Source organism: Megalops cyprinoides, chromosome 19 (assembly GCF_013368585.1).
Source record: "Megalops cyprinoides isolate fMegCyp1 chromosome 19, fMegCyp1.pri, whole genome shotgun sequence".
NCBI lineage: Eukaryota > Metazoa > Chordata > Actinopteri > Elopiformes > Megalopidae > Megalops > Megalops cyprinoides.
This window is the reverse complement of record NC_050601.1, coordinates 16,507,043-16,519,213: the sequence shown is the minus strand read 5'-3', so window position 1 is coordinate 16,519,213 and position 12,171 is coordinate 16,507,043. Positions and strand designations below refer to the sequence as shown.

Genomic DNA, 12,171 nt, shown 5'->3' with positions numbered 1-12,171 from the left:
GAAACTACTGCAGTTCATACCGTGATCGCTAGGATTTGCCTGGATGCAGTCCCAAAGGCAGGAACTGCACGAACAGAGCCCGTGTTTCCTGCCGCGCTAAGACCCAGAGAGAATTTATTGCATAATCATGTCATTCCGATTCCGTGGCATACTGTGTGTCATACAATTTAATGCCCAAGCCTGGACACGCTGTATGCAAAGTCCACCTGACCTTTTTCAGTAAAACAACGCATCCACTTTAAATACGTCGTGACTGCTGACGTCATTTGTCTGCCAGCCTCTGATGTATGTGAGGCTTCAATCGACATGGCGCTGCACCATCTTAAATATTCGTAGCGACTGTATTTTCTTTGGATAAACAACGAAGCGAGGCTTTCTGGTTAGCGTGTAACATTTCGAAAATACGGTAGCAAGGAATCTGATTGACGTCGTCACTTTTATAAAACACAATATGTCGACAGAGGAGTTGTCAACCTCGGACAGCGAAGCAGTCTTCGCTGGTTCTGGGGAGCGATGGGCACCTGTCGGTGCTGTTGCTAGCCCCGAAGATGAAGACTCTGGCTTCGGGAAGGACGACGCGCTGGAGCACAGACGGAAGGGCTCGATGTCGGCAGATGTCACGGAGATGGCGATGAGGTTGCGAAAGCTGGAGGAAGAGCAGGACTTGTTGAACTCCTCGCTCCTGGCCCTCACCTCGCACTTTGCTCAGGTGCAGTTCCGTCTGAAGCAGATCGTTCAGGTGCAGAGCGAAGACAAGGAGAAGATGCTCCTGGAGCTCGAAGAGTTTGCTTTCAAGGGCTGCCCGGACGTCTTGGGCTGTAGGGCTCAAGATGCCAAACTGGTGGAGAGCTCGGTAAGATATTTTAGTACACTAGTGTTGCTGGCTAGCTAAAGCAAGCCTTATTACTAATTACAGACGTTACTAGTTAACTCCCAAATATACAACTACATTAGTTTGCTTCCTAACAAGGTTGCTGTAATAATAGGTTGTTGTAATAATAATGTTGTTATAATAGGTAGACTGATTACCTAGCAATCTACGTGCAGTTTTGAAAGCTAATGATATTGCGAGCTGGCTAGCAGGCTAGCAAATGCGCTAGCTGCTGTTTTCATGTAGTGGTTAAAAACTGTTACGCAGACATTTTGTGCCGATTTTGTGCCAATAAATTTTTTTTTTTAATAATTTAATGTTTTACAACCCAGTGTCCTTCAATTTTCCACTCAAACAGGTGGAAGCTAAAGATGGCAGCAATACAAAAAGATAGTAACAAGACAAAGAAAATTTCACTCTTTATAAATGCACTATATCTGCAAAGGGTTTAGCATCCCAGGATTGCCCAGATTAATTTGTCCTGGATTTAGCTGAGGACTCCATGATTATTGTTAAACCTTTCCCCATCATTCGGAAGTCCTCATGGTAACATCTGTACAGTGACGTCAGTGCATTCCCTTTGCACCGCTTAGATCATATTTAGTCTGGGTGTGGGAAGATCATTGTTGTCAAGGTTGCCATGAAACTACAATGGAGTGGAAATGTCACTCTCTCTGGTGAAAAATCCATCATTTTCACCTCTTACACACAAAATCACAGAGAAGTCTCAATGAACAGTGCTCTGGAAATTAAATTACTTTGGTAGCTACACTGTTTTGGTTGCTGTCCCGCTCATTCATCATACGCTCCAAGTCATTCATCATCAGTGTTAAAAGATTATCTCTGGACAAAAGGAGAGGAGCAGTATTTTGCCAGATAGAATTCATCTGAAGAATTCACATCTCATGTCAGTAATTGGTGCTATAGTAGCAATGCATTCGGCCCAATGTCATTCCCTATTTCATGTCATTTTCTTTTTTGTTTCTTTAAGTATAATGTTGTGTCTCCCTTTCATTTACATGCCTTCACCTTTAGGAGGCCCTGGTAAGTACCACCCCTGCCTGGCTTACAGTCTTAAATACCTCTGCCATTGTTTCCTAATGCTTAAATAGAGCCTGAACAGGGAGGAATCGCATCAGTTACTTTATATTTGCTTATTGTGGAAGCAAGGTCATCAGTGATGTGGCTTGATTACAGTATCAGGCAGGGGAACTACACTAACTATGCAGCAGCACACCCTTCCCCAGTGTGACTCAAACAACGTCTACTGTGGTCTCTCCTGTCACAGAGCGAGAGGGAGAAGAGGGACCGTCTGGAGGCCCAGAGGCAGAAGCAGAAGGAGCTCATTGTCCAGCTCAAGACGCAGCTGGACGACCTGGAGAGATTCGCCTACCAGGAGGGCAGCTACGACTCCCTGCCCCAGTCTATGGTCATGGAGAAACAGAGGGTAGGGGACCAGGAGCATGAGAGCTATCCCATTGTTCTGTTGCTGGACTGTTAAGGCCAGGGGTTTTCCTGCAGGGCAGCCATACATGCTGAAGTCACTTCAGCCAGTTCTCTAATGGCTGGAAGAGAAAGACATAAAATCTGACATTAAATTACTGTCTTACTGTTTTTACTTACTTGGCTGGTTTCTGCTCAGTTCATCTGTTTTAAAACTATGGTATTGGTTTGAGGTGAGAAAAAACAATGGCGTGAGAAAATGTGGCCAAACCGAAAGCTGTAACATTGCAAGAGTATGTCTACCTGTCCATCACAGGAAAGAACAGGAGCGTTTTATTTTTGGTACAGTACAGGTTTTTATCTTGGCAAGCAGTGCCTATGCTGTTGTGTGTGACTCAGAATGTATTCTGCAGGTGATCATTGATGAGCTGATCAAGAAGCTAGACGTGAATCTGAACGAGGACATAGGGAACCTGTCGCCTGAGGAGCTGAGGCAGAGGGTGGATGCAGCTATCGCACAGATAGTTAATCCTGTCCGAGTCAAGGAACAACTGGTTGAACAGCTGAAGACGCAGATCAGAGACTTGGAAATGTTTATCAACTTCATACAAGGTGTCTATATCCAAGCCACCATGTACTGAAGGCAGTGTTTACCTTACCACACATATCCACCATTTCTTATGTGGATGTTATCTAATAAGGAATCATAACCTGCCTGTTTCATGTGTTATGATTACATTGTAATTTCAGCTGTACACAGTATATTCTAGAGTTCTCTTTTACACTGTTATACAACAATGAAACATCCATCACATTTGAAATAAGTGGCGGGAGGTCACTGTGTGTTGAATGCTTTCCTTTATGATGTCTTATTCCTCTTCACAGATGAGGTTGGTAACCCTCTTCTGCCGGATGGTGCACACAGCCAGCATGTAGGGTCATCCACTCCCAGTGTGCAAGGCTCAGGGGGAAAGAAGAAAGGTTAGTGTGCTTCAGATTCCCAGTTGCTCTATATACAGTACCAGTCAAAACTTTGGACACAACTGAAACACGCATTCAAAGACATTTTGATCTGAAGACCTATGCTTAAATGCTTGAAATTTGCTTCTTAGACACATAATTAGTGGAGCGGATGCCTATGTATGAATTTCTTTCCAAAAAAACATTATTTTTAAAGAACTATTTTTGGCTACTTTGAAGAATATGAAATATAAGATAGTTTTGATTTGTTTAACACTTTTTTGGTCACTACGTAATTCCATTTGTGTTATTTCATAGTTTTGATGTCTTTACTACCATTCTAAAATGTGGAAAATAGTAAAAAGAAAGAAAAACCCTTTTCTGAGTAGGTGTGTCCAAACATTTGACTGGTACTGTGCGTCTCACAATATTTCTGCATCATTGTAACAACATAGTCAAGGAGACAACATGAGAATTTAATGCTTTATTCATATTCTTGTATTATCTCGTTGTAAATTGCATATGTTGTACACTGTTCTGTGTGAGAGTTTGTGGAACTCGAGTAAAATTGCATATTTTTCTTCTTCCGCTGAAAAATAGTGAAAGTATTACTATGCGCATGCAGAAATCGGCAATTGACTTACCACATGCAAAGCAAGCTTGCAGTGGTTTCAGCTTGTGGCTTGTTAGTTTTTTAACAGTTTCTCACACAAAAGAAGGAATTTACTATCTACAATGAATAGGGGAAATGCAGTGAACATAGCAACAGTAACTATTTATCTTCAAGTGACACCATATTGAAGCTGAACTGCTTCTTCCGGTGAGTACTTTGCAAACTCTTAGTGTAGGTACTGCACCGTCTGTCGTGAGACAATAGCCCTCCTGTTGAGTTTCACAGGTCTCTGTCTGCAGGACTATGTGTTGAATGCGCCTTCTTCTTTGCCTGCAGTGGATCCGGAGCAGGCCCAGCAGATACGTGAGACAGGCCTGCAGCTGATTCAGCGTGCACTGGCGGTGCTGCAAATATTTGCCGTTAGCCAGTTTGGGTGCGCGGCGGGGCACGTCCCGCAGGGGGTGTGGTCCCAGGGAGAAGGTGGCCATGACTACGCGCCCCTGCTGCGGCGGCTGGAGGGGGCGGTGGAGAGGGTGCGCCTGCAGGCTCTGTGTAGGCAGCCCATAGAGGAGCACGTGGTGAGCTACAGCAGCGGCCCAGCAGGCGGGGCCCGGGACGAGCTGACGACCGCCGTGCGCAAGGAGCTAGCCATGGCCCTGCGTGACCTGCTGGCCCACGGCCTCTACTTGCCCTCCGAGGGCATGAGCCTGGTGCTGGCGCCCATTGCCTGCCTGCTGCCCTTCAGCCCCGCCCCACAGACCATGCACCCCTGGGAGCTCTTTGTCAAGTACTACCACTCCAAGAACGGCCAGGCCTTCGTGGAGTCACCTGCGCGCCAGCTCTCACTGTCCTTCGGCTTGCCCGTCAGAGGCGGCCCTCTGACCGTCACACCCAAGCAGTCGCTGCTGTGGGCGGTGCACTCTGTGCTGCGCGAGCATGATCCCTACAAGCGCGGCGCCGACTCGGAGTTCAAGGCGCTGGTGTGCATGGCACTCAACGAGCAGCGGCTGGTGTCCTGGCTCAACCTGCTGTGCAAGTCGGGCGCCCTGGTCCACACACACTACCAGCCCTGGGGCTACATGGCCCAGACGGGCTTCGAGGGCGCTCTGCGCGTCCTCGGCCGCCTCAGCCCCCTCAAATTCAACCTGCCTGTGGACCTGGCCATCCGGCAGCTCAAGAACATCAAGGATGCCTTCTGAGCAGTGGCTGACCCCTCTCAGGACTTAGGGTTATTTAGGTGGAGCGAGGTATAGATGTTGGTATGGTTTATCAGAATGAATGTATGAGTTTTGGTGGGGTACAGCTGCTACATCAGGTTCCCTCCCTTTCTGATACAACAAGATAAAGTGTGAACATGTGTCGTGTAGTTAAGTGTGACGTATAGAAGGCTCTATTGTTAACCCTCCAAATCTTGTGCAACATTCCAAAATTAACAGTGCTTTTTGTGCTGGGGACATGCGTCTTTGAGACATTTCCTGAAAATGTGTGATTTTGCATTTATTCCATCCGAAGCTGCCAACCAAAATCTTGAGAGTTAGGACAGGATGCTGGGATTACAAAATGTAACGTTTAAAATGAAGGCGTTAAATTAAACGCCTTTAAACGTTTAAACGTTAAAAGGCGAAAAATTGCACTAAATGAGAATGAAAGTGTGAACGTTCATGTTGTACCTAAATTATTATATTTACCTGGACATTGTTACCTGAAGTTTCGTTTCCCTCTGTTACCTTGTCACAGAATAGGCCATAGTACTCAACACTTCAAGTTTCTGTCTCACATTTACAGATGTGATTAGTTAGGTTAAGTAATGGATGTACTTTTACAGTAGTGGATTATAAATCCGGTAAACCTGTCATGCTTCCATGCTCATCTGTCTTAATTTGGTGAGCATTTAAGGAGAGGAATCTCAATGAGCTACCAAACACAAGAAACAAAACTGTGATTCTGCAAAACCAAACTGATGAAACCATTCATACTACCTTAAAATAATCCCTAAACCGATGTGTAAGGTTTTTTTTGATGTATTAGTGTATACTGCTAATGTACATACATAACATTGCAGGTCCAGCATATGGGTGTCAGCTCCTGCTAATACTAATGCATTGTGTACATTTTGGACCCATGGAGAGCAGCACTGACTGCTGTGCTGCACTCAGGATCGCATTTTCTTGAATGTATTTCACTGGAATTCTGAAGACTGGACAGTATTACATTAATACAGTCTTTCGTATATGTAGGCTATTATAGAGCAGTACAGTCTATATCCAATTGAGTCTATGTAATGTCATATACACCAATACAGTAAGACTGTATTGTCAGGCTTGGAGGAGGTGAAAGTACTGTAACCCAGTCTGGAGAATGTTCATTCTGTCAGCTGCTGCATATCCGTTGTGTGTATGTAAGGTCTTCTGGGTTATTTTGAATGAAGTGTAAAAAAAATATTTAATGTGAAAATGTTTTGTAATTTATGTTATAATGCTAAGGAACAGGGCTTTAAACACAAAAGTTGCTGGTTCAGTTCCTTGGTGGGGCACTACTGTACTCTTTGTGCAAGGTAATTAACCAGAGTTGCCTCCGAAAATACGCAGCTGTATAAATGGATCGCATGAAGAAAAAAAAAACTGTAAGCTATGAAAGCCACTCTGAAGAAGAGTGTCTGCTGACTAACTGAAATGTAAGATACATATCAAGGAGCAAAGCGGAATGTGCTCTGCTACTGTTGAATGCTGTTTAAAAAATCAAAATCCAGTTTAAAACTGATAAGTAATTGTTTTACAGGAACCATTGGGATTTTTTGTTGTACTGTGGTCATCAGGTTGTTCTTATTCTCCTGTATGTGTGTAATTATGAAAATATGGCCTTCGTATATTGCTTAAATTATATAACCTCAATAGGCAAATATTGTCCTTGTATGTTTTTACCAGAATCCCAAAGGAATTAACTTATTATGTATTTCTAAGAGGAAGTATTATGACTGATTGTTTTTCACTGCCCTCCCTAGGGTTCACCAGACACAATCTTGGTATTTTACCTTCTGGAGGTTTTTTGTCATCATTCAGTGACACATGCTATCCCACAAATTGTTTTTTTTTTTTTTTTTGCATTTTAAAGGGGTCCAGTTCAGATATACTGGTAAACTGTAGTATCCTGAAAAAGGGATGTTTTAAGCAAGTCCATTTCATGGTGTAATGTATATCTATGTGCATGAATGCTTTTGCATACAGATGGTGAAATACACAAGTAATACCATTCCAAATGGTTTTCGTGTGCAATAGGTCCATTTTGCACACTGTTTGGTCAGGGGTTTTTTTTTTGCCTCAATCCCTGACCTTTTAGAAATCAAAAATCCATTTCGTACCTTTTCTGTTTTTTTCCTTGAATTGTACCTTATGTGGTATGTAAGCTAAAGCTCTACAAAGTGTATTTATTTTCCTCAAATAGAAACATTATATTGAATAGAATAACATTGTGAGAGTTTGTATGTCTGTGACTTAGTTTTATGAATTGAGTGAATGAAATGTGAATAAACCTGTGTTTTGCTTGTCTTTTGGCTTGTGTGGTCTGACTTCTTAGAATTACAGGTTATTTGGGCAAGCAAAAAAGTTATTTGCTCTTTGCAGTCAAATTGCTGTTTTATGTATCATTATGGTTCCCATTCCATATCAGTATGGTTTCCTAAAGTTTGCCAAACGTTAAACAGCTGTACTCTATATATGTTCTGTGTCCAGTCCCATAGGGGATGACAGCAGAGGACATGTCATCCCCTCAACTACCCCACCTGGCTGTGTCACAGTCTAGACGCCTGAAATACTCCCTATTGTAAATAATGTAGAAGTTATGTTGAACAAACGTTTCTCACACAAAGTCACGAAACAGTGGCAACGTTGGGGTGCCTTCCCCCTTTTTGACCGACTCAATTCGATGATGACAGTAATGTTCATGAGAGCGCCCCTGGTGGAGCGGATAGGAAAGGGGTAGCGGCTTGGGACACAGCGCTCATTTTCCTTAAGCGGAACTGACGTCGTCCGTGTGCGATGCCAAAGGTCACGTGAAAGAACGCGTACTTCCTTTCCTGTAAGCGGCGGCCATTGAGTATCAGCAGTGAGTATAGTCCCGGCAAAGTAATCCATTGCCATCATCAAAAATATGATTAAATTCAGTGCTTTTTATGCACCCGCGTTGTAGAATACACATCCATGAACGAGCTGACCATCAATTATTATGCGTGTTGTTCAGATGGTTATAAAAATGCACACACTAACTGAACGCGTCTTCTGGTAACAAACATGGCAGCTCTTATTCACCCAGTGTTTCGTGTTTGTCTAGTAATCCAAATATACAGTTGTGTGTGTTGTCCATATATGTTTGTGTCCTGCACATTGTACAGTTGTTGCCTGTGTTACAGTCTTCAAGCTAAGTTTTGAGACAAAGGCTGTGTTAACTGTAGCTTGGTCAAGCTTGCCTGGGTATTTGAGAGCCGTAGGACGCTAGCTAAGTTACATTGGTATCTCAGTGAGCTATGCCTTAGATACACACCGGGAAGAAGTAGGCGTAAAGTCTAACAGCTGTCAATGCGATTTTGTCGTGATTGTCTTTTTAAAAGCGGTGTTAATGGCCGGCGAATGAGCTAGCTGTATAGCTAGCTTGTTGTAAGGCCATCGTGTCTCACTGTTAAGAACTTAAGACCTTTGTATTTGGATGCACTGCTCGGTAACTAGCTTGTTAATCAGTAGTTTTTTTAAAGAAAGCTTGATACTTCAAAATGCATCAAAACCTTAGACATGCTCGTGTGTGTACATAACTACTTAGCTAAATGCATAGCACGGAGGCTGGTGGCAGGCTTTGCTGTGGTCAGCTAAAGTTTTGCTTCGTTGAGTCTTACACAGTTGCAGTTCTCGCTCAGGGTCTTTGGTTGTGTGTGTAGAGTTGGCCACATCTGATCACCATTAAGGTTGCTGTTTGCTTTGTTTATCTAGAAATGGGCAAGTTCATGAAACCTGGAAAGGTGGTGATGGTCCTGGCTGGACGCTATGCCGGGCGCAAGGCAGTCATTGTCAAAGTAAGTCTTGTGCGGATACAAAGGACTCTAATGTCTATGTATGTATGACTTTTGTGCAGGCATCTTACCTTAATGTGTATGTTTCCTTGCAGAATATCGATGATGGCACCTCAGACCGCCCTTACAGCCACGCCCTGGTGTCAGGCATCGACCGCTACCCTCGCAAAGTGACCACCACCATGGGCAAAAAGAAGGTCGCCAAGAGGTCCAAGATCAAGGCCTTTGTCAAGGTGTACAACTACAACCACCTCATGCCCACCAGGTTAGTGTTGGACACTAGGAATATGGGAAGTATCTGCAGTTTGCAAGGGCATGTGTTTGGTCATCTGCAAGGCGATATGAGAAAGGTTGCCAGTTTGATTGTCTGCTGGGCCTCTGCTGCTGTACCCTTGGGCAAGATACTTAACTCAGAATTGCCTCATTAAAATGTCCAGCTGTGTAAATGGATCACCTATCATTAGTGAAAAACAAGGCTTGAAAAGAGTCTGGTAATCCTAACATGGATTCTGCCACAGACTTTCAGATTCCTGAGATCCAAGGTAACATTTGTTTTGCTGTCCAAGAAAACCATCAGCGTGCTAAGTTGTGTTAGTGTATTTACCCGTAAGCTGAAGGTGTGTTATGGTCAGTGCTTGTTTGTGACATCTTGTAGTTTCTGTGTGTGAAATGATCAGCTCTCGGTCACCTGGAAGATAGGAGCAGTACTCTGTTTCCACCACACTATTGTTCTATGGAAGCGTGCTAGCCTGTCCAAAAATGCTGCCCCCTGCACATTCTCATTATGTGAATTTATCTATGCAATAGTGCCTTCCCTGCTGCTGTTTAACAAGAAGCATTGTGATATTGTCTGCCGCTGTAGTTCCTCTGCACATAACTGTAAAATGGTCATCTGTAAGTTCGCTACAAGGAATTGAAATGATAGAATAAATAGTCACTCAGCGAGGTGGAACAAATTCATCTGAACATACTTAATTCTGGTATAGTTTAGCATGCCTTTCGGTTTGTTAGTCACTGTAGGTATGTGGGTATGTTTTTTTATGAATCATTGTTTACCATGCACTATTGCTTTTACATACTGTTTGGTGCTGCACTATATGATCCAGCTGTTTTGCAATTGCAGGCCACCATTTTTAACATTTTTCTATTTACTGTTTTTACTGCCATATATGCATGTCAGTTCTCCTTTGGTGAATTTAATGTATAATGTCGTACCAGCCATATAAGTTGATGTGCTAAATAAATGGTAATGATGACTGAAAGGAACATGTAAATTTGTCATTGAGACTGTGTCAGAGAAAGTGAAGGTGATACTAAATAAATGAAGATAAGTAACATATACTATTTATTTGCTTCATTGTAGGATAGGTGAGTTGGCTATACATTTATGACTTGTACATCACATTCAAGAAACATATTTCTTTAGTTATTAGTTCTATAATGTGTAAATGTTAAACTCCTGAGCTCCATGTGGGAAAATGGCTTATGTTTAACCTGTGGTTTTCAGGGTATACTGAAAGTGTTGGCGGAGGCAGAATGTTGCCCTACTCTGTATGGTTTTTCAGATGCTTTTGTCATTCCTCACGTGTAGATACTCTGTTGATATTCCTCTGGACAAAACCATTGTCAATAAGGATGTCTTCAGGGATCCGGCCCTCAAGCGCAAGGCCAGAAGAGAGGCCAAGATCAAGTTTGAGGAGAGGTGAGTTAAAAAGATTTTATCCATGATTAAGTGTGGAGTTGCAAAGGGATTTCACTTCCTTAGAATTAAAGATTTAAGTGGAAGTGAAAATATGTTGTAATGCAGTTACTGTTTGGAGTGGACCACTGACCTTTGTTCTGTTTCAATCCTTTCACTTGGGTTAAATTCTACTGCAAATGTTCCTTTCTTTTTACAGGTACAAGACAGGCAAGAACAAGTGGTTCTTCCAGAAGCTGAGATTCTAAACTTGCATCTCTTTCATTAATAAATGTGTAAAATCCATCTTCTGATTGTCTGATTGAATTCCTTAGTTTACAAGACCGTTCTGGTTCTGTTGCTGAGTTTGCAGTTTGCTGAGTCCTTAGGTTATTGTGACAAGACCCAGTGATTACTTATGGTTATTCTCTTTACACAGCGTGTTTTGAAAATAAGTTCCATCATCATTTAATGGACTTGTATCAGGTTGCTGCTTTTTGTTTTTGGTCATTTAGAAGACTGAGCATGAAGTCAGGTGCATCTGTTAAGACATCCATTTCGCAGAGGACATACTACATCAATCAAAATGTCAGCAGTGTAGTTTGCAACACATACTGCAAATAAAATTCAAAATGTACCACACTTTCTGCATAAACTGCAAATGAAGCTGACAGCTCTTGGTAAGAGTTCCAAAACCTCATGGAGTTTTGCAGCTTTGCAGAGCATTGGTAAAGAGAAGTCGGCAGTTAGCATTTTTGTGTCTTCCTGGACCAAATCTCAACAGTATCCCTGCAAAATAAATTTTCCACATACAAGCAACTCATTAGAGATAGATAATGTTAAAGAAATTATAAACTGAAGCGAATACTCAACCCACATAAACTACTTGAGGAAGCAGTATGTAATGCCAACCATCAGCTGTTTGTATCTCAAATTTCCCAATCGCAGAAGGCTCAGTGTTAACTTAAATTTTTCCTGTACCTGTAATGTCATTCAGAATGCAATATTGTTATTGACTTGCTGCAAAAAATGAATATGGTTACATAGGGGTTCAACAATGATTGATCTGGGCTTTACACTGTGGTGCACGATATCTGACTGGCACTGGTAGATCTGATGTGGTTTCCTAAACATCCTGAGAACTGGCTAACAACACAGCCCTTGGTTAAAAAAAATGTGTGCGCTAGTCAGGTGGTGCAACACAAGAGGTTGATATTTATGTTAGAATAAAACTAAAATAAGCCATTAAAATGATCGTATCTCAACAAAATAAAGACAGGATTAGACTACAACTATATGATAATCAGCATGCCTTGCATGTTTAGAGGTCAGCAGGGAAAGTACCACTCATCAACATGTCACGGTCACAGTAACAATAGAAAAACCCGCCCTGGCAACTTCGAAAAGAAACTGAAAGCATTTGGCAGTTGCATCAGTCGGGTAAGCAAACGCAACATTACCTTTTATTTATTCTGTTTGATTTAAATCCTAAGTGTTATCAGTATTTTGTCTTTATACGAAAACATTTAGAAATATAAAATTGCAATTAA

The 12,171-nt window shown here is 42.3% G+C and overlaps 2 protein-coding genes across 3 annotated transcripts; both read left to right on the top strand.

The window, feature by feature from the left end:
• The first annotated feature begins 231 nt into the window (after positions 1-231).
• Positions 232-6,664, top strand: LOC118794672 (RUN domain-containing protein 1-like). 2 transcript variants are annotated; one of them, XM_036552920.1, is made up of 6 exons: positions 232-853; positions 1,907-1,915; positions 2,160-2,318; positions 2,728-2,926; positions 3,200-3,295; positions 4,224-6,664. In XM_036552920.1, the coding sequence occupies exons 1-6, from the start codon at positions 452-454 to the stop codon at positions 5,084-5,086; spliced, it is 1,728 nt and encodes a 575-aa protein (XP_036408813.1). In that variant the 5' UTR covers positions 232-451; the 3' UTR covers positions 5,087-6,664. The 2 variants fall into 2 exon arrangements, with proteins under 2 accessions (XP_036408813.1, XP_036408814.1); XM_036552921.1 differs by lacking the exon at positions 1,907-1,915.
• Positions 6,665-7,917: 1,253 nt separating this feature from the next.
• On the top strand, positions 7,918-10,927 carry LOC118794651 (60S ribosomal protein L27). Its single transcript, XM_036552902.1, has 5 exons — positions 7,918-7,988; positions 8,864-8,946; positions 9,039-9,208; positions 10,535-10,645; positions 10,842-10,927. Exons 2-5 carry the CDS (start codon positions 8,866-8,868, stop codon positions 10,888-10,890), a joined length of 411 nt encoding a protein of 136 aa, XP_036408795.1. The 5' UTR covers positions 7,918-7,988; positions 8,864-8,865; the 3' UTR covers positions 10,891-10,927.
• Positions 10,928-12,171: the final 1,244 nt, after the last annotated feature.

Excerpts from the sequence above, each read along its gene's own strand:
- LOC118794672 (XM_036552920.1), top strand. The coding sequence starts at position 452 with ATGTCGACAGAGGAGTTGTCAACCTCGGACAGCGAAGCAGTCTTCGCT. Across the intron at positions 2,927-3,199 it reads GTTTATCAACTTCATACAAG|ATGAGGTTGGTAACCCTCTT; the intron begins GTGTCTATATCC and ends TCCTCTTCACAG. Across the intron at positions 3,296-4,223 it reads CTCAGGGGGAAAGAAGAAAG|TGGATCCGGAGCAGGCCCAG; the intron begins GTTAGTGTGCTT and ends CTTTGCCTGCAG.
- LOC118794651 (XM_036552902.1), top strand. The coding sequence starts at position 8,866 with ATGGGCAAGTTCATGAAACCTGGAAAGGTGGTGATGGTCCTGGCTGGA. Across the intron at positions 9,209-10,534 it reads AACCACCTCATGCCCACCAG|ATACTCTGTTGATATTCCTC; the intron begins GTTAGTGTTGGA and ends CCTCACGTGTAG. Across the intron at positions 10,646-10,841 it reads AAGATCAAGTTTGAGGAGAG|GTACAAGACAGGCAAGAACA; the intron begins GTGAGTTAAAAA and ends TTCTTTTTACAG.